Source organism: Cygnus atratus, chromosome 1 (genome assembly GCF_013377495.2).
Source record: "Cygnus atratus isolate AKBS03 ecotype Queensland, Australia chromosome 1, CAtr_DNAZoo_HiC_assembly, whole genome shotgun sequence".
NCBI classification, from domain to species: Eukaryota; Metazoa; Chordata; class Aves; order Anseriformes; family Anatidae; genus Cygnus; species Cygnus atratus.
Window position 1 is genome coordinate 179,438,556 of NC_066362.1, and position 19,714 is coordinate 179,458,269.

The 19,714-nt window shown below is 42.6% G+C and overlaps 2 protein-coding genes across 3 annotated transcripts; one reads left to right on the forward strand and one right to left on the reverse strand.

Moving 5' to 3' along the window:
• Positions 1–3,749: 3,749 nt before the first annotated feature.
• On the forward strand, positions 3,750–5,003 carry NUDT15 (nudix hydrolase 15). 2 transcript variants are annotated; one of them, XM_035553439.2, is made up of 4 exons: positions 3,751–4,007; positions 4,096–4,286; positions 4,477–4,662; positions 4,803–5,003. In XM_035553439.2, the coding sequence occupies exons 1-3, from the start codon at positions 3,856–3,858 to the stop codon at positions 4,620–4,622; spliced, it is 489 nt and encodes a 162-aa protein (XP_035409332.1). In that variant the 5' UTR covers positions 3,751–3,855; the 3' UTR covers positions 4,623–4,662; positions 4,803–5,003. The 2 variants fall into 2 exon arrangements, with proteins under 2 accessions (XP_035409331.1, XP_035409332.1); XM_035553438.2 differs by having other exon boundaries at positions 3,750–4,007; positions 4,477–5,003.
• A 4,093-nt stretch (positions 5,004–9,096) lies between these two features.
• Positions 9,097–17,800, reverse strand: MED4 (mediator complex subunit 4). Its single transcript, XM_035553442.2, has 7 exons — positions 17,662–17,800; positions 15,664–15,730; positions 15,149–15,319; positions 14,716–14,773; positions 13,708–13,794; positions 12,383–12,514; positions 9,097–9,880 (listed from the first exon to the last, which is right to left on the reverse strand). Exons 1-7 carry the CDS (start codon positions 17,757–17,759, stop codon positions 9,708–9,710), a joined length of 786 nt encoding a protein of 261 aa, XP_035409335.1. The 5' UTR covers positions 17,760–17,800; the 3' UTR covers positions 9,097–9,707.
• Between the last annotated feature and the right edge of the window lie 1,914 nt (positions 17,801–19,714).

The window sequence follows — 19,714 nt, forward strand, 5'->3', positions numbered from 1 at the left end:
GGCAGTGCTGGGCCTGATGCACCCCAGGGTACGGTTGGCCCTCCCGGCTGCCAGGGCACGCTGCTGGCTCGTGTTCAGCTTGCTGTGACCACAACCCCCAGATCCCTTTCTGCGGGGCTGCTCTCCAGCCTCTCATCCCCCAGTCTGTACGTATAGCCAGGGCTGTCCCGTCCCAGCTGCAGAATCCAACACTTGATCTTGTTAAACTTCATGTGGCTGGTGATTGCCCAGCCCGCTGATTTGCCATTTGCCAAGATCTCTGCAAGGCCTCTCTACCCTCAAGGGAGTCAGCAGCTCCTCCTATTTTAGTATAACCTGCAAACTCGCTTAGTATGCATTCCAGTCCTGCATCCAGACCATTTATAAAAACATTGAAGACAACTGGCCCCAGAATGGAGCCCTGAGGAGCCTCACCAGTGACTGGCTGCTGGCCTGACATAACCCCATTTACTACAACCCTTTGGGCCAGATCCGTCTGGCAATTGTTCACCCACATAAAGTACAGGATTTTATGATTTACATGTGATAAGAGCTCAGTTATGTTTCAACTTAAAAGAATGTACCATATATTTCCTCAGTTTTGGTGCTAATTTCTATCAAGGTGCAGCATGACAGTAATGGATGATTTATCTAAGGCAAAAAGACAACAATGTACTAGAAACATGATGAGATGTCAAGATTATGGAATAAACATAGAGATATTTCTGATACAGTACTAGTGATGAAACAGTTAACCGCGTTAAATTTTAATTATATATAATATATATAATTTCAGGATAACAACCATCATCTTGAATGCAAGTGAGGGAGACTTCACACATCTTTCAAGCTTATGTTTCAGCCTGCTGGGAGGACTTTGATGTACTGCACTGCTGTTACATTCCACCCAGCTGCTCAGTGCCAGCTTTGCAAGGTACAATTTATAAACATAATCCCTGTGCCTTCCAGGTCAGACTTCTGCTAAGCGAATGTGAACATATAGTAAATTCCACAGCTACCGAACCGCACGCATGAGAGTCTCAGGAAGATGGATGTTTTCTGTTTTGTACAGCGTGTGCTTTTCTGACTTGGTTTCTGTATGTGCATTCTTAAAGAATGGCTGCATAGTCATTTCAGTCCAACATAAATCTTGCCTGTCACTAACATGGTTAGTTCCATCATTCTTGTTCCCAGCTGCTCATACTCTCTGTGCCAATTCAATCATTCATGTACCTGAGCTGTAAATCATATCAGGGAACCAATCCTGCTAAAACATAGTAGTTTTTTTCACAGTTTGCAGAGTTAGGTTTGGCTTCATGCTATGTTTAATCTGATCTACTCTATTCTATCCCCTCCTTGTGCTGCCCAAAGCATGCTGAAAAACAAATTCACCAAAATGGGATTTTTTTTAGCAGCCAGATCAGTTCACTCATCTGATTCACTGCACAGCCACTTCCATAACAGTGCCAGCATGAGGAACATGGAACAAGTGCTTGGGTCTGAAAACCAGGTGCCTCTTTCAATAGTAGGATGGACCCATGCTGGTTTAAATACAGAGTTTTAGCTGTGTAGTTCGCGGAAGTACTGTCAGGTAAAGGATTAATAAGATTGCAAGAGCACATAAATCATAGTCTTGCAAGCTTTTCTACATATCACTAAGGTGCATTTTAACTTTCTAATTCTTGGTTTGTTCTCGTCTTTTTTCTTCAGTGGATGTCTGTTCACCATCACACTTGTAAATACTGTTCTATATTTCTTTCATGATCTGTGCAAAACCTAAGGTGTTTTTTTTTTTCTATTTTCAAAACTTACAAAAAAATCTGTTTTGAAGCCCTGAAAAGGAAGGGACATGTCCTCCCTGTGATCAGTAGACTGGTAGAGGGAAGGGGAAAGTCTTAGCTGACTGATAAATAATACAATTGTTTATAAGGACTATGACAAATACTACAAATGTTTACAAGGACTTTTGACACTGTCCCACACAACATCCTTGTCTCTAAATTGGAGACACACGTATTTGATGGATGGACCACTTGATGGGTAAGGAATTGGCTGGATGGTCACACTCAAAGAGTTCCAGTCAACGCCTCAATGTCCAGGTGGAGATCAGTGACGAGTAGTGTTCTTCAGGGGTCAGGACTGGGACTGGGACTGTTTAACATCTTTGTCGGTGACATGGACAGTGGGATCAAGTACTCCCTTGGCATGTTTGCTGATGGCACCAAGCTGAGTGGTGTGGTCAACATGCTGGAGGAAAGGGATGCTATCCAGAGGGACCTGGGCAGGCTTGAGAGGTGGGCCTGTGTGCACCTCAAAGTTCAACATGGCGAAGTGCAAGGTCCTTCATCTGGGCCGGGGCAATCGGAACTAGATGATCTTTAAGGTCCCTTCCAATCTAAATCATTCTATGATTCTGTGTTGGTTTTGTTTTGTTTTGTTTTTTATATATGTTACACATATAATAAAATATTTGTAAGAAATGGCATCCTGCTACCATTCCAATATGCATAATGATCATATGAGTATTTTTTGTATGCTAAATTATATGAGCAGAATGATAGTGGGCCATCCTCAAACTCATTTGTAAATACTGTTTGGAGTAAGATACATGAAAATGGTTTACATTTGACACAAATAATGTTTTCATTCTTGTTGATGTAGTGCTGGTGTTTTAATATACTCTACCAGAATGAGCTTAATGGAGGAGGAGTCTTCTTTTTTTAAGATTATCATCTTGTCAAAACGCAAATGACATAACTGACTGACATTTAACCTCGAGAATAAGACACTCAAGCTGTACTGGAAGACAAGATATAAATGAATGAGCTCAGTTTACAAAGGCACTTAGCTTGGGATTTTGCCCAGTTTTTTAATTATTATTATTAATGTACTAATGCCTGTCATTCAGGGTGTGGGCTAAACAAACATTACAGCTAAATAAAACTGCCAACTACTGTTAAAGGGCAGCCTTACTTCTAAGACAACCCAGCCACATACTCCTGACATTTCCTGCATGCCAACACTGGGACTCGCTTGATGCCATACCGATCCAGTTCAGGCAACTAAACAAATCCCACTAAAAGTAGTGACCACTTTTCAGTCAATTTGGCCACACCACCTTCATAAATAAATAAAAAACATCTGTATAGAAGTGCATTTCAAAACCTTACAAAAAAAAAAAAAACCTATGTTGAAGTCCTGCAAAGATAAAATACTTCATATCCTTGTTGTGATAAATAGGCTAGTGAAGGGGGAAATCTTAGCCTGGGAAATATTGCAGTCGTTTGTAAGAAATATAAGTTAAATAAATAAGTTAAATAAATAAATATTTTTTTCTTATATGCTGTGTAGTCATTCTGTAAGAAAAAAAGGGAAAATGACGGTAAAAAGTGTTTGCATGAACAGATTTTGATTTCTTCTTCAATTTTATTAGTAAGGAACTGTTATTCTGCTTAACTATGGCTGTAATTTTGTTTTACATTTCTAATTGACTCTCGCCCAGCTGAAACCATGGGCTAACATACCAAGCCACTTAATTTCGAGAACATTTAAACACTTAACACTTAATTTGGAGAACACTTGGCACTGATTGCAGCAAGTGAATGTGTATGCATGTGGGATTTTCACGTTTGTTTTAGGAAGGCCCCGATTTGCCAGCCTTGGAAGCGTTTTAAGCGTTTTACGCTCCTCAACTCCCCGTCCTTGACTCCTGTGGAGGGGGAAGCCGAGGGGTGGCCGTGTGGAGGCTCCGCCTCAGGGAGCCTCGCCCCTCCATGTGGGGAAGCGCATGCGCACACCCAGACCTCAGGAGAAAGAGGAAAGAGGACGAGTAGGAGAAGCGGCGCCATCTTCTCAGCCCCCCCCCCCGCGGCTCCCATGGGCGACGCGGCTCAACCCCCGCGGCCGGGCGTCGGCGTCGGGGTGGTGATCACCAGCCCCGCGCACCCCAACTGCGTCCTGCTGGGCAAGAGGAAGGGCCGGCTGGGCGGCGGCATGTACCAGGTGCCCGGCGGCCACCTCGAGTTCGGGTAGGGGGCCGCGGGGAGCCGGGGAGGGGGCCGCCGCCCTCTGAGGGGGCCGCCGCCCTCCTCACGGTTCCCCCCCCCTTCCCCTCAGGGAGAGCCTGGCCGAGTGCGCCGCCCGCGAGGCGCGGGAGGAGGCGGCGCTGCGCCTGCGCAACGTGCGCTTCGCCTCCGCCGTCAACGCCGCCTGCCCGGCCGCCGGCTACCACTACGTCACCGTGCTCATGAAGGGGGAGGCGGAGCCGGGGGCGGAGCCGCGCAACAGCGAGCCGGAGAAGAATGAGGGTGAGAGGGGCGGGGCGGGGCCTTATATAGGGGGCGTGGCTATCCAGAGTGGGCGTGGCCATTGCGAGTGGGCGTGGCCATTGAGAGTTGGCGCGCTGGAGGGGGAACCCACCGTGCATCCCTCCCTGCATCCATCCCATTTTGCTCGTTTGTTTTTATTTTTTATTTATTTATTTTTTTTTTTCTACAGGATGGGAATGGGTGAAGTGGGATGAGTTCCCCCCGGCGGAGCAGTTGTTCTGGGCCCTGCGGTGCTTAAGGGAGCAGGGCTACAATCCTTTCAGTGAAGAGTTCGACCACCTGCAGGGGTACACGGGGAGTCACCAGCTGGCCTAGGATGGAGCTGCTTTATTTTTACCATGCTAACATCACCCAGGTGAAAATACTACCCTTAGCAAAGCCAAAAACTGCCCGGTGTTCCAGCACTTCCAACCCTGTTGTCATTCCTTGAGGGCTCCCGAGAGAGAGCAATTCAACAAACATTATTAATGATTAATGTTTTCTTTTCTATAAAAGTCATAGGGTTTTACCTGGTACATCTTCACGTAGATGGATAGCCCTTCGGAAGTCACCAAAACCATTCGGAGAAGCTTGGGAACGGTTATAGCATCATGCCTAAGTGAAGCTGATTTAAGCCACTGTCTTGCTTTCAGTGTAAAGCTATGTGGTACATCGTGCTGCTTTCCTCTAATTATAAATCTTGGACCAATTTCTAAACTTTGTCTTGTTTCCTAACTTCAGTTAACATACTGTCAACATCCCTACTGAAGAAAAATCACATTTTCCAGATAATACCTTGTTTTCCTGCAGACAGTTGAAAAGCACAGTATTATAAACATGAAAAGGTTGCCCTGGCTGGTAGGGAATGAAGATTCTCAGACCCTTCCTGCCTTCCTACCTTCACAGAGGTCTGTTGGCAACCTCAGTGACATGAGAATTCATCTGCAGAAGTGTTAAAGATACCTGTGGCTGATATTCACTTCTGATCATAGCACTTAACACCTTACTGGAGAGGTGCCTACAGTGTTCCACCAGGCTGATGTAACTAACATTGTGAAAACTAACCTCATTTATAGCTGTAACTATGTCAGACAGGTGCACTTTGCTGAAGAGGGTTGTTGCTTTTACACAGCATGGTTGGGTGTCATTTTTTATGGCTACTGGGATTTGATAGAATTCTTAATTTTCAGTATGATGTGAACAGATGATTAAATTGGTAGAGAATGAAGGAACATACGCACATACACACACAAAACCAATGAATTTAAATGTTATTTTTCTACCATCTAACAGAACTTGGTTCTTTTCTATCTGGTCATTAGGATTTCAGCCATTAATTTTTGGAGAAGGATGGACTACAAATAAAAAAAAAATCAGAATTGCTTTGATCTTTTACTCTTTAGGGTTCTTTTAGAACACATTTTCGTTTCCTTTAGATATACTCATTGTAAAAATGATCTGAGATGCATTTAATTTCTTTTAAATAGACACAATATTGGAAGATGAAAATTGAAATTGTGAATTGACTCATCAATTCTTAAAGGAAATGAGATTGAATGGTTAAAGCTTTTCCTTACTTTACGCAGAGCCATCTCCATTTAAGAAAGTTTTTCTCCTGTGAAACAGGCAGAGTGATACAAAGTGTGAGGGTGCTGATGATAGTTGCAAGCCTCCTATGTTGAATTCAAAGCATTAACTATGGGCAACTTCCCTTACGACAGATTCTCTGTGAAACTAAGAAAGTAGATGTGGTTAAAAAGCAGTTTTGAAATGGAAGATATCAATGAAACTTTCTTCACAGCCCTATCTTTGTACAGAACATTTTTCTGTTGAATTCAAAAGCGGAGATTTTCTTCCCAAAAGCAACTTAATGTACACTGAAAATTATTCTATTCAGCTGTCAACAAAGAGGCTGTAGGAAGTCGACAGATGTCCAGCCCATCTGTCCCAAAGAATAATGAAAAAAAAATAGTAATTCAAACAATTTAGTGCTGTTTTAAATTTTCGAAGGTATCTAAGTCCTGGTGGGAAAACCCAGGTCACTGTAAAATTGTTTGTATTGTAATAAATATTTCGTTAGTTAACAGCTATATTCACTCCATGTGTTATAAATATGCAAGTAGTTACTGAAATTAGGACAGACAACATCTCCATATGTCAATTAGTGTATCCTTGCTAAGGAGACTGATTAAATGACAGCACATTACCACAATCAGTTGTCAACAATCCCTGACTTGCCTTGTTCTGAATGCATTTTGCATCCGCACTTCCCGCACCACACACCCTCCCGCACACCCAAAAATTTGATGCTTGGTCTTTCAAGCTCTTCTAACTTGCTCCTTTAAACTAAATTTTAGGTTTAATTTGATTTTTGGTACATTTAAGCAAGTGAATACCAACATGCAGTTAAACCTTTGTGGTTTGTTAAATTGCTTGTCATAGACAGGATTCACCTCAACTGTGGCATTACAGTTACCCATCTTTCAGAAAAATGCTGCTAAACAGTAAGTACATAGTTTGGAGCACTGATGCAATGAAACTGTTTATCTAGGATGCAACTTAAATGCCAAGTCTCTTTTTGTGTACTGAAGTGGCCAGTGGGAAGAGCTGACTTCTTACCTATTTCTTACATGTAACTTACTGGTCCCATTTAATCCTTTAATACACAACCCAGGAAAACGTGTGGTCATTTCTTGAGTCTTGCTTCTGTTCCTTCTTATTTATATCTGGAAACAATCATCTAACTTCACAATATTTCAGTTAGTGAATCACATATGGACCTATCAGACTTTTCGGGTTGACCGTACACTACACTTCCCACAAGTATTAATTATTTCTATTTGGATTTCATTCCAAGAAAAAACTGCTTCTAAAGAAGACAAAAGAGACTGGTGAGCTGTGGCTGTGCTGTAACGTGTTAAAGGAGGTGTCTTTAGAAGAAAACACTAATCCCATGGTACAAAGCAGCAAGAAAAGTGCAGTCTGCAATATTATGTATGATTTTGATCATGCATGTTTAAGAAAAATGTGAACTAGAACAGGGATAAGCAAGGTTAATTAATGTGATTAAGAAAGGCCAAGCACATTTGGATTAACATAAATTTAAGGGGAAATAGTAAAGCTGTAGACATAGGAGGAGTAAACACCAAAGAGAAAAAGATGAAAGTTGCATAGAAGTTAAAGTATCTATGTATACGCATCACTACTTACTGCAAAATAGAGGTGCAATCTTAGAAATTGAAAATATTTCCAAAGGAGTAGCTAAGACAAAACCAAATTCCCCCTCTCCCTTTTAAAATAAAAAACACTGCCCAATGTTACGTGACCGAACCTAACTGAAGAGGTCGTTTTCATTTCCACATCCCCATGGGACTCATACATGTGTTGGTCGTGTGGTAGCATTACTGACATCACCAAAGGACTGTCTAAGCAAATAAGGAAGGACTTGATTACCAGAATTTCCTGCAAGGAATATAAAAAAGTAGAGATAATTCTGATCTGTGCTTCTGGTAGCCTTGTTGCAGGGGAGGAACCTCTAACTGGCACAAGCAACAGTTTGCATAAGTAACTTTCTGATAAAATTGGAAAAATAAAAGTGGCTGTCATCGTATGACTTCCTAAGCAAAACAGAACAAGGAAAGGAAAACCAAGGGAAGTGACTTTGGAAAGATGAAAGAACGCTATAGCTGAGGCAGGAAGTACAGCTGCTGAGGTAAACAAATTAGCTTCTAAGAACTGCAAAAAAATTATAGGTGACAAGAATAACGAATCTGTGAGTATTTTGAATTGAAAGTAGCTGAACGGGCAGCGTGCCCCAAAGCATGCCATCTGTGGTGGTTTTACTCCACTAGGCAGTACGGTTCCACCACAACCGCTCTCTCACTCACCCTCTGCAAAGTGAAAGGGGGAGAAAATAGGATGCAAAGGGCTCAAGGGTTGAGATAAGAACAGGGAGATCACTCAACAATTATCATCACAGGCAAAACAGACTCAGCAGCTCCCCCCAGACCCCTGCTCCTGCGTGGGCTCCTCTCCACGGGCTGCAGCTCCGGCCTGGGGCCTGCTCCTGCGGGGGCTCTCCATGGGCCGCAGCCTCCTCCAGGCCACATCCACCTGCTCCACCGGGGGCTCCTCCACGGGCTGCAGCGTGGAGATCTGCTCCATGTGGGACCCATGGGCTGCAGGGGGACAGCCTGCTCCACCAGGGGCCTCTCCACAGGCCGCAGGGGAACTGCTGCTGCCTGCCTGGGGCACCTCCTGCCCTCCTGCTGCATTGACCTGGGGGGCTGTGGGGCTGGTTCCCACTCCTCTCTCCCAGCTGTTGTTGCACAGTTGTGTTTTTTTTTTTTCCCCCCTTCTTCAATCTGCTCTCCCAGAGGTGCAAACAACTTCACTTACTGGTTTGGCTCTGGGCAGAAGCAAGTCCCTTTGGAGCCGGCTGAAACTGCCCCTTATCTGACATGGGGCAGCTGCTGGATTCTTCTCACAGAGGCCACCCACTACCAAAACCTTGCCACGTAAACCCAATATACCATCTCCAGGATCCCAGGATGCCTGAGCAGAAGTATCAGTGAGGTCTTGCAAACAGGCACGTTACATCACTGCCTCAGGATCCGCACTGTTAGGTGTGTACCTGCCAAGCTCAGCTGGAAAAGAGAGGCTTTCAGCTGCTGACTGCTCAGCTGCTTTTAATACTGACATGCCGCTTTGCAAAGGGGAAAATGGAATACAAACTTCTGAAACTCAATCAGAAATCAAAAACACTGGCACAAAATGTGCTGACTAATGAAGTTACCACATCTGAGATTTAAGTTTGCAAAATGCAACAAAGTAGCATCAAAGGTGAGTTTATTTATGACAAACCATTCATTATATATTACAATAATTACAAACTTTTTTTTGCACCTTGCTGCCGTGTTTTTGTTCTCAGAACACAGTAGACGATCAAGAACATGGATTTCAGCAGTAACAAAAAAGATATTAAAATTACAAATTTTATGCCTCATTTCTGTGCCATAGAAAAGGCTATCATCAAAAGAGTAAAGTTACTAACAAACATACAAGGGGATTCCCCTTACACCTTTTTTCCCAGGAACTTTTGTCATCTAACGTATAGTAAATATTTATATACACGTGCGCATCTCTTGCTTACATACACGTTCACACATTTACATAATCACTGGAAATTTGACTTCGCTCCTCCAGCAGAAAGCTCCCATTTTACTTGAGCATCTAACGGGGGAAAAAAAATCTCAAGTCCATGATTTGAAATCAGTCACCCTTTTTTTTCTTGAGCCAGCTGTATCTTCTCCTTGCACGGGACTGCCAGCAGAACAAAAGGGTATTGCAGTCTGTGACAAACAGCATCCAACCTACCTTCACCACAGGAAAGGTCTAGTAGGGATACTGCCCCTCATGTATCTAGTCTGAGTCACTGCTGCTGCTCGAGGAGTCTGTTGACATAACTTCTACATCATCTTCATTCTCTTTATTGTGTCCTGGAGGCTCCAACATGAAGTCATTACTGTGATTAGGAGGTAGCATGTTCATCGACATATCACTTGACTGCCAAGGATACTGAGGAGCGAGCACGTCTGGAAACAAGGGGCATAGTCAATCAACCTATCAGCTTTGTATGTCCACAAATCGAGTAATACAGCTAAAATAGAACTCCAGTGTAAAATTAAAACCAATCTAAAAAACATGACTGATTTTTTGACAGTTGAAACACTCAAGTAACACCTGGAAAATATCTCATGATGGAGCCATCCTATCACTGTAAAAGCCTTTTCTGCCAGAGAGGCCCATTTATGTAGGTGGCTCAATCTCTCACCACTCCACATCAAAACAGTATATATTCAAAAGGTGCTTTGAAGATGAAAATCTCTATAAGAACTGACTTAACAGGCACAAGCACCGGCAATAATGAAAATGGTCACCCTCCGTCAGTATGCAAAAAGAGATGAAAACATTAGATCAAAAAACAAATAAATACATAAGGCACATCACAGAAATCTAGACTTAAAGGTTTTGTCTGAATTTGGGTCAAACACCTTTGTTATCCTTTTTCCAAACAGCAAATATGGTGCACCAAGGAGAAGACAGTCCTACTACAAAACTAGGGCCACAGTCAGTGAGGAATGCCCCACAGCACCCCAGCCAGTACGGCCTCAGTTGCCTCCATCTTCTCTCAAATCTATTTCTTCTTATCTCCTACTTCCAAAGCCCTCCTATCCTGTACTCCTCATGAAAGTAAAGGGTATTCTTCCCCCTATAACGTGTGCATTATCTAGCTATACAAACCCGACTCATCACCAGATGTGAGGCCACGGTGCAGCCTGTATGCCAGTTCTCTGCCTGCTTTTGGAAAACCAACAATAGCACCAGGTGGTCCTAACCCAGCTGTGACGTTAGCCAACTTCACTTGAACCAGCTGAGATTGTAAACTGATGGTTTACATCCTGTGGCCATGTTTTCAACACCAGAATTAAAGTATCATTAAACCTGGTCAAAAGTATGTACTGAACAGCCTCGGAGTTGTGAGGATACCCAGCAGCCCAGTGGCTGGCTCGCAGACTCATTAAGGACTCAGCAACTGGACATTTCTCTGTAGAAGTCTCTGAAAGGACTCAATTCCATAATTAGCATTCTCAGGACATTCCCCATCACACCCCAACAGACTGAGGATCCCTACACAAAATGCTGTGTCAGTCTTTCTTTTAAATGAGGTTTTTCCCTCTCACCTGACAGTCTAGTAATTAGAGGATTTCCCCTGACATGGGAGACCTAGATTCAATTAATTCCTTTCGTTGAGTTCAAATCCCACTTTTTCCAGCCTCTCAAGAAAAAGCCCTAAGGAGTGAACTTTCTGTTCTTACAGAGACAGCACTCAAACAAAAAGAGCAAGTCTGACATAGCACAGAGGAGCCAGCCAAAATGGGTTCTACCAAAATTTAGGGAAACATCCAAATTACAGCATGCTACAAGACACAATCTTGACATCTCTGACCACAGACCCATCTTTGGCATTTCCCTGCTGGGTTGCTGTGAACAGACTTCAGGGCCCCATTCCTTCTCTGCAGCTTGACTTGAATCCTAGAGGCTTCCCTATTATATCCAGGGCCAGAGGTTTAGAAAGGGAGATGACGCAGAACTTCAACTGTCTTTCTAAGAAGCGACATGAGGATTAGACAGGTGACTGGAAACACAAACTCCAAGTTTATTGTTTCTCCAGTGGAGTTGCAATATAGGCATTTCTGTTGTTTGTGTTTGCTTTGGTTTGTTTGTTTTTTGTTGTTTTTTTTGTTTGTTTGTTTGGTTGGTTGTTTTTTTTTAATATTTTTTGTGTAATTTTTGAAAACAAGCTTCTCATAACACCTACAATAGCCTTAACAGGCAGTTAAGAACTGTTGCAGATCTCCTCTGAATCCAAACTAGGAATTTTTCCATAATTTAGTCTAACCATGATAACTTAATGTTGCAAAGCAACAGAACTACTGAATTCTTCATTAAGCTACTGCCATTTACCATTAAATTATATTTTAGCATAAATGAATGAATCCCACCAAAGTCAGTGAAAATGCCCTAGGCAATGCACTAAGCAATTAACAAATTAAACCTTAATTCCTACACTCAAGGCACTGCCTCACCAGCGGTCCTTGCCAATGGCTTTTCAATCCAGAAATTCTAACCAGTGTTGCTATATACAGTGTAAACTTAAAGGAAAGCAGGGGATAACAATAAACCTCCTTTCTTCTGAATACAGCTTTCACAATTTCATTGTCACCACTGCTAAGACAAGGTTGCTTTGGAAATGCTTCTTTTTGATATGATTTAATATCATTTAGGTTACAGCAATCTAGAACAAGAGACTTGAAGGACAACTGAGTTTTGTTTACATTGACTTAGTTCTAGTGTCTGCAGTATGATTTAGCATGAAATAAAACGATGCAACTTCTGTTAACTCTATTAACTAGTCCTTCTTCACTACAGAACAATGTTGGCCATAATTTTTGTTATTTTAACTCTGACTTGACACTGCTAAGTAACGTTTGTTCTGACAATAATATAAGGGGGAAAAAAAAGGCTTCTCTTACCTGGCAGTCTGCCAGCTGCAAGTGCATCCCCTGGTAAGTGTCCATTAACCCCATTAGTGGATGGGTTGTTCATCTGACCCAAGAGGCCACTCCTCATTTCTAGATCTGTAGGATAGGGCCTACGTGGGTCCCCTTGAAAAGAAAAAAATTACTATTTAACAATTGCCTTGCCGACATTATCTTTTTCTCTTCAGTTTCCTGATTTAAAAAAAAAGTACTCTGGTTGAATCAGCAATGAGCATCACCCATGTTCGGTTAAAATACAAGACTTTCCTTGTTCATTCACACTTGGCACAAAAAGTACATTAAAAAAAATAATCATGTTTAGAAGGTCTCTCTGCTCTCTCTGCTACTTCACCACTAAATAGCAAGGACAGGAGATGAACAGATTGAGAACAGCCCTGAGGAGCAGGACTGTAGGGTACTCTTGGATGCCAGCTCCTGTCCAATTTTTCAGTGAGTACTTGCAGCCCAGGAAGCCAACTGTATCCTGGGCTGCACCAAAAGCAGCGTGGCCAGCAGGGTGAGGGAGGGCATTCTCCCTCTCTACTCTGCTCTTGAGAAACTCCACCTGGAGTGCTGCATTCAGCTCTGGGGATGCCCAGCATAAAAAACACAACAGGGACCTGTTAGAGCATGCCTAGAGGAGGACCACAGAAACAATCAGAGGGCTGCGGCACCTCTCCAGTGAAGAGAGGCTGAGAGAGCTGGGGATGTTTTGCCTAGAGAAGAGGAGAAGAGAAGGTCTCTAGGGAGACCTTCTGGCAGCCTTCCAGTACTTAAAGTGGGCTTCTAAGAAAGACGGAGAGTGACTTTTTACAAGGGTATATAGCGATAGGACAACAGTTAATGGTTTTAACCTGGAAGACTGTAGATTTAGATTGGTTATAAGAAATTCTTCACTGTGAGGGTGGTGAGGCACTGAACAGGTTTCCCAGAGAAGCTGTGGATGCCCCATCCCTGCCGGTATTCAACACCAGGTTGGATGGGGCTTTGGGCAACCTGGTCTAGAGGGTGGCGTCCCTACCCATGGCAGGGGCGGGTGGAATTAGGTGGTCTTTAACATCCCTTCCAACCCAAACCATTCCATGACTCTGTGACAATTACTGGAAAAACACTTTCATTTTAGACAAGGAGGGTAGTTTCCAAATCTATCGTAACATAACCCAGCACAATGAAAGCCCTGCTTCTGTCTCCACTGACTACTAACATCCTCTGTAAAGAATATATACATTGGTGAGAAACTTCATTATGTTAAAACACTGTAAGGTCAGATACCAACTATGGTTTGTTATTAAAAAAATTATCAGAAAAACGTTATTTACCTGGTACCCATGTCAGTGGGGCACAAACAGCATTGCTAGCACTGATCCTATGGGCGTATTTAATTATTTCTTCAGATGAAATGGCACCTGGAAGAAGGGAAAGAAAGTCACTGCATTTTTTAAGAGATTGCATTATTCAGTTATTTCAGAATATTGGATACTGTCATATTGAAAACATTAGAAATGTCATTTTGCCAAACATCAAGAGTATTCTTTGAATGCAATGACTGCTTAGATTGCTTGGGCTACACAAGAATGAGAGTTGCAGTGAACTGACTTTTCAGCCACAAGTTCAGTACGCCTTCCATGTCAACTGACTGCTCTTCAACCCTGTGAAAACAACACAAACTAATCTCTTCCATGTTGCAATTCAGCACTTCTGTTATGAAATTTTCTGTAGTAATTAAAATTTTTTTTTGGTAATTGTAGATTATACATGTAGCAGACCTTGTTTAATAAACACGTCTGTACTACAGGTACTAAAATCTTTATGAAAATCCTTGATTTTTTTAGAAGAAAAATGACAAAATGATAAAAGGTACTGTAAATGAGACCAAAATTCAGTCTAGCTTGGCAAGTGCCACAGAGTAGCATTGTAATTGATACACATACAAACCAGTATCACCATCTAATCAGTCTTTCATATACAATGTTATTGCACACAAAAATTCTTTCCCTTATTTAAGTATTTGGTCTGAGGCAATTTGCCTTTGTTAAAATGTTTATGTAAGGAGATACACCACTATCAGTCCAAGAAGAGCGTCAAGAAACTTGAAATCAAGTCTAATATTAAGATATGTTTGACACACAAAATAATTCATTTCTGAAAAACACATTCTGCCTTTATTCTGTTGAAAAGGTTTACAGGACCGTAATGAAGAGGAAATTTGTTTTATAGACAAAGCATCTGAAATCTGTGGTGACGATATTAAAAAAAATTAACTTGAGCTCACTAGCAACTTTCTTTACATCTGTGTTTGTGTATTATGTACAATCATGGATACTCACCTTTTCTTGCCTTTTCAATTGATTTCAGCTTTTCCTTTGCTTGATAAACAGCTGTTGCCTAGTTGTAGGAAAAAAAAGAACTAAACCAAAACTTCAATACATCTTTCATTTGTATACTTCTACATTAAGTCAGCTCTGTGAATAAACTGTTGCATTTAATTGCATTTTGAGAGAGAAACTACTCAAGGAACATTTTCAAAATAAACAGGCATAAAGTAGGTTTGGAAGAAAATTACCATTATAAAACTAAACTGAATACCATGATAACTAGACAGTATTTGACTAATGAGAGAAAAAAAAAACTAACAACACTGAAGCTCTCACAAAGTTTTAAATATTTAAATCTTCTCAAACTAACACAACACTGCCTTCTCCAGAACCATCTTTTTCCCCATGTATATGCTCAAAAGCAAACACATCATTAAGAACTTACCAGAATATGCTCTGCTTCTTTCAGTTGTTTCTGCAGCTGCTGAATATCATTATCCCTCTTTTCTACTACTTTTTCTAAAAGCTGCATTTCATGATGGATTTTCCCCTGGTCAACTGCCAACTTCATTAGCTCTTGAAACTCTCCATCTCTCTGAATCAGCAGCTCCAGGATCTATTAGACAAGAGGTTTGTACAACTTTTAATTAGCTCAAGTAACAACATACCCTCAATCGCGCTGCAAAGAACAACTGACATCCACAAGAGTATTTCTGTTTGTATGAAAAATGAAACCAAATTTCTTGCTCTTTTTGCAGAAACAGCCTAGGAAACACGCAACAAATGAACAACCACCAACATGAGGACCAAGAACTTTTTTAGTAGGGCCAAAGCCTCACAATAGCCTCGCTATTGGCCTGAGTATTGGCATGAACAAAGGGAGAAATTAAAAAAGGGAAAAAATAAGTAAATCATAGTGCTTACCCAAACAAAGAACTACAATTAATAAAGTCAGTTTACCTGACTCTCTTCTCCTGGTTGTGGAAGCTTCTGGTTTCTTGAAATTGCCAAAATTTCAATTAGCTCCCTGAAAAAAAAACTGTGTGTTTATGCAATTTTCTAAGCCATTATTTGTAAATCACATCCCCATATTATCAAACTATCTATATCATTATAAAAGCTTTCATGTACTTGAGTATTTTACAGTTTTATATTGTGGTGATGGCAGGGATTTTGCAACTAAAAGTAATTCTGTGAATAGTTTCACAGACTGGAAAATGCTCTTTTTTTTTGTTCTTTGAGCTCATGAAGTACTCTTGTATTTGTACTCAAAACGTGCTAAGTTCTTGCCAAACTGCATAAGACACAAGCAAAAGCTGAGGAAAAACAGCACAAAGAAATGCATTCATATCCTATTTTTACTGCCTTTGTTGCAAGAGGGCACAAAAGTTTAATTTGTCAACGTTATTTTTGTTCTCCGTTTTTCCTCCACTTTCACTGCAGAGCAAATATCACACTTGGGTTTAGAGCAATTACATCTGTGCTTTCATACATCTTCAGTTTGTTGTCAAACTACTTCTGTAAAAGCAGATATTTCCACAATGGTATACTAGCTGTGCATCAATCAGGCACAAACACTGAAAAATTGGTAATCACCTAGGGCTAGGTTAGAAGTACTTCTCAAACAAACTTCCTGATCTTGCTTCATGGTACCCATTTACTTTGCCACTGCTATGAAGAGCCATCAAGAACCTCAAAGGGGACTCACTAAACAAGACCATGCTGCAAAAAGGCATTTTGCTATAAATTTGGCGAATATGTTTGCCTTCTAAGACTATGGAAGGAAGTACAACACTGTGCATGAATAATTATTTATCCAAAGTAGTCACTGGAACAGCACCAATCCTTTGCTTGGGCTGGAGCAAGTAGCTCAAGACAGATATATGACTAATATAGTAGCAGGGCCATAATCTTAAGATGACAGCAGGTACTTTCCAAAAAGTCTGAGTAAAACCCTCACCAGTAAAGCTATAAACAGCATCTTATCCTAAACACCAAAATCATTTAAAACTATTACAGAATAAAGAAACTTGTCATTACCGCTAAAGTATCAATCACACCTGACTGACACTGATAATAGCAAACAAAATCTGTTGTAACTAGGTCTGGTAACACCATCAGGGCTGATGTTGTGGTGGGTCATAATTCTGTCTTGTGTTTGCCAAGTAAACCACAGACGCAATTCAAAACTACACAGGGGCTATAGACTAGACATGTTGTCTTGTATCTGTCCCTACAGCCATGCGAGTACCCATGACTGTGAAAGGCCAAGCTCTGTGGGGCTGCGACACTACTGATCAACAGGAGAATTGCCTAAAATACTGCTAAGGGATGCTCTGGAGTCATTATGGTAGAATAGTAGAACCAAGATGGAAAAAAAAATGTTGTGATAAAGAGCATGTCTGTTTTTTTCCAAAGAGACTGGACATTCTCCAGCAATCCAAGTGTCACAAGAGCATCTAAAACTTAAAATAACTAGAAACTGGTTATGAACTTAACTAGAAAGACAGTAGCAACTTAGCTGCATGGTTTCCTTGTGGTACCTGTGGTGGCCATGGGGAGTGAGCCAGCCCCACAGACAGCACGGGATGCTCCATCTTAAAAGTTTTCGGAAGCTCCTGCTCTTGTTGGGAGAAGGAAGATAATTAAGAAGCCATTTAATTACGCTGCCAGCTGTGGCACACAACATGGTGGCCAGCTTGGCTGGGGCTAGCAGCATGGCCTCATAGCAGTCAGGACGGCCACCTGAACACCGAGATCACCTTTACCACTGCCTTGGCAATGACCAGAAAGGCTTAAACCACGCACCACCACCTACGAATGATGACTTTTGCGTGATTTGCATTGAAAAATAAAAAAATGGAGGGAGGAGGCATGAACACACGCCTACCCCGAGCCCCCCGCTCCCTCCCACCTCCCCACACCGATGCAGGCAGCAGCGGCGGCAGAGCACGGTACCTGGCCAAGAGCTCCAGGTCCTCCAGCGCCGCCAGCAGCCGCTCCCGGGTGCTGCTCCGCTCCCCGCCTCCCGCCACCGCCGCGGCGGCCGCCGCCATTACGCTGCCGGCGGCGGAGGGGCGAGGTGCTCAGGGCGCATGCGCAAGGCGGCCCCAGCGGGGAGGGAGGTGCCGCCGCCGCCATTACGCTGCCGGCGGCGGGGGGAGCTGCGCAGTGCGCATGCGCCCCAGTGGGGAGGGGCGGTGGGAAGCGGCTGAGGGGAGCAACGGCTCCCCTGAGGGGAGGGGGGTGGCGTCTGTGTGGGGTTGCCCTCTGCTGGAGCTGGGGCGTTTGTACAAGTGCCTGTGGCTTTTCTGAAGGCGTTTTGGGTCCCAGGGTTTCCACAGGAAAGCCTCCTAAATGAGATTCAGATGTACTCTAAAGGCTTAGAAAGCGAACGGCAAAGAAAGGGCTTGCGGCTGAATTGCAGCTTAGCGTTTTTACCTCAGTGTCTGAGGGTCTTGATGTCTCAAAATCCCTTAGGTTCTTTATCAGATGGGAACAGTTAAAATTAAGTGGCTGACACTGAACATGTAACAAAACCCCAAGCTATATGTAGGACAGAGCCAAGAACACCTCTTACCTAGGCTTTCGGTCCCATAAGCACGACCTAAGAGGTGCCAAGAGGAGACACAACCTCTCCATGGAGGCTAATGGCACCTCAGCCTCCATTACCCAAGTCTACGTGCTGTGATCGGATGGTGGAGCAGCTAACATGCAAATCCTGCCCTCGATCCTGCTGGCAGCTGAGCTTTAATTAAAAAATACTGTTTGGCGTGTGTTTTTTTCGATGTTGCTGCATTGGGGCTGGTGCTGTAAACAGGCCGCTAGCTCTGGGTGGGGTCATAAGTGAAGACAGTGGAATTTTTTACATTCGTGAAACTTTTGGTAATGGGAAGACATGGAGACAGAAGGTGGAGGGCAGATGAGGGAGTGAAAACTAGTCCAGGGCCAGGGTTTATAGCAGGGGTAAGCACTTCCACAGAAGAGCACGGAGTCCCCAGGCTCCACATTCTTCTGTTGCCAGCAGGCAGCTGCAAAACCCGCCAGCAAACAGAGATTCTCTTCTCTCTTGATTAGAGAAAGCACTAGATGAACGATAACATCTCTGGCTGTTCTGGTATTTACTCTGATTATCTTTTTTTACCTTCTGTAATAAGTATGTCCCTGAGAAATTTACACTTATTAAAAAAAAGAAAAAAAAATGAAAGGCAAGAAACTCATTAATCAATGGTTCTTTAAATTGTGGTTTGAATAAATGATTCAGCATTATGAGATTTGTGATAAAGTAATGAGATTTGGCAACCCCGAGAAGAAGATAACTCTGCCAACAAGAGTTATTTAAAATTCGTTTACAATATACAACAACCCTCAGAGTCCTGATTGCAGATAGTTTGGGAATTCTCTTTAAACTACATAGCAGATAAAATCTCGCCAAATAGTTCCACTCTTTAAATAACTTTTGCTTGCTTTTTTTCCCCAGTATTTCAATGATTTTGTTCACGGAAGGATATAATCAGTGATGTTGTCTGGTTGTGCATCCACTTCGCTGATTTGTTAGAGCGTCTGTATGGGTGCAGAAACAGAAAGAAATAGCAGCTCCAGAAAATAAAGCAATCCTTCTGCTAAATCATTTTCTTTCTCACATTCCTTTTGGCATCTGAATGATTTAGACCTGAAGGAGTTCTAATACATTTCAGGGCCGCAAGAATACTTTCATTAGAACTAAAGCTTGCAGCATTAATTGGATGCCAGAACTTGACAGGCCAAGGAGCGAATATGTGTTGTAGGTGGCTCCTGCAAGCTGATTTTCCCTCTCTGTTCTGGTGCCCAGGAACCTGTTGCCTCCCTCCCTTTTGACAGCAGCACTTCTCCTGCCCAACCATGCCATCAGGCTTTCACTGGAGCAGACCCCCTCTTCCCAAACCGCTGACCTCCTCGAGGCAGCACGGACGTCTGGCTGTTTTCGGGTGCCCAGTCCTTCCCCCATCCTTGCCCTGTGGATGCAGCAGTG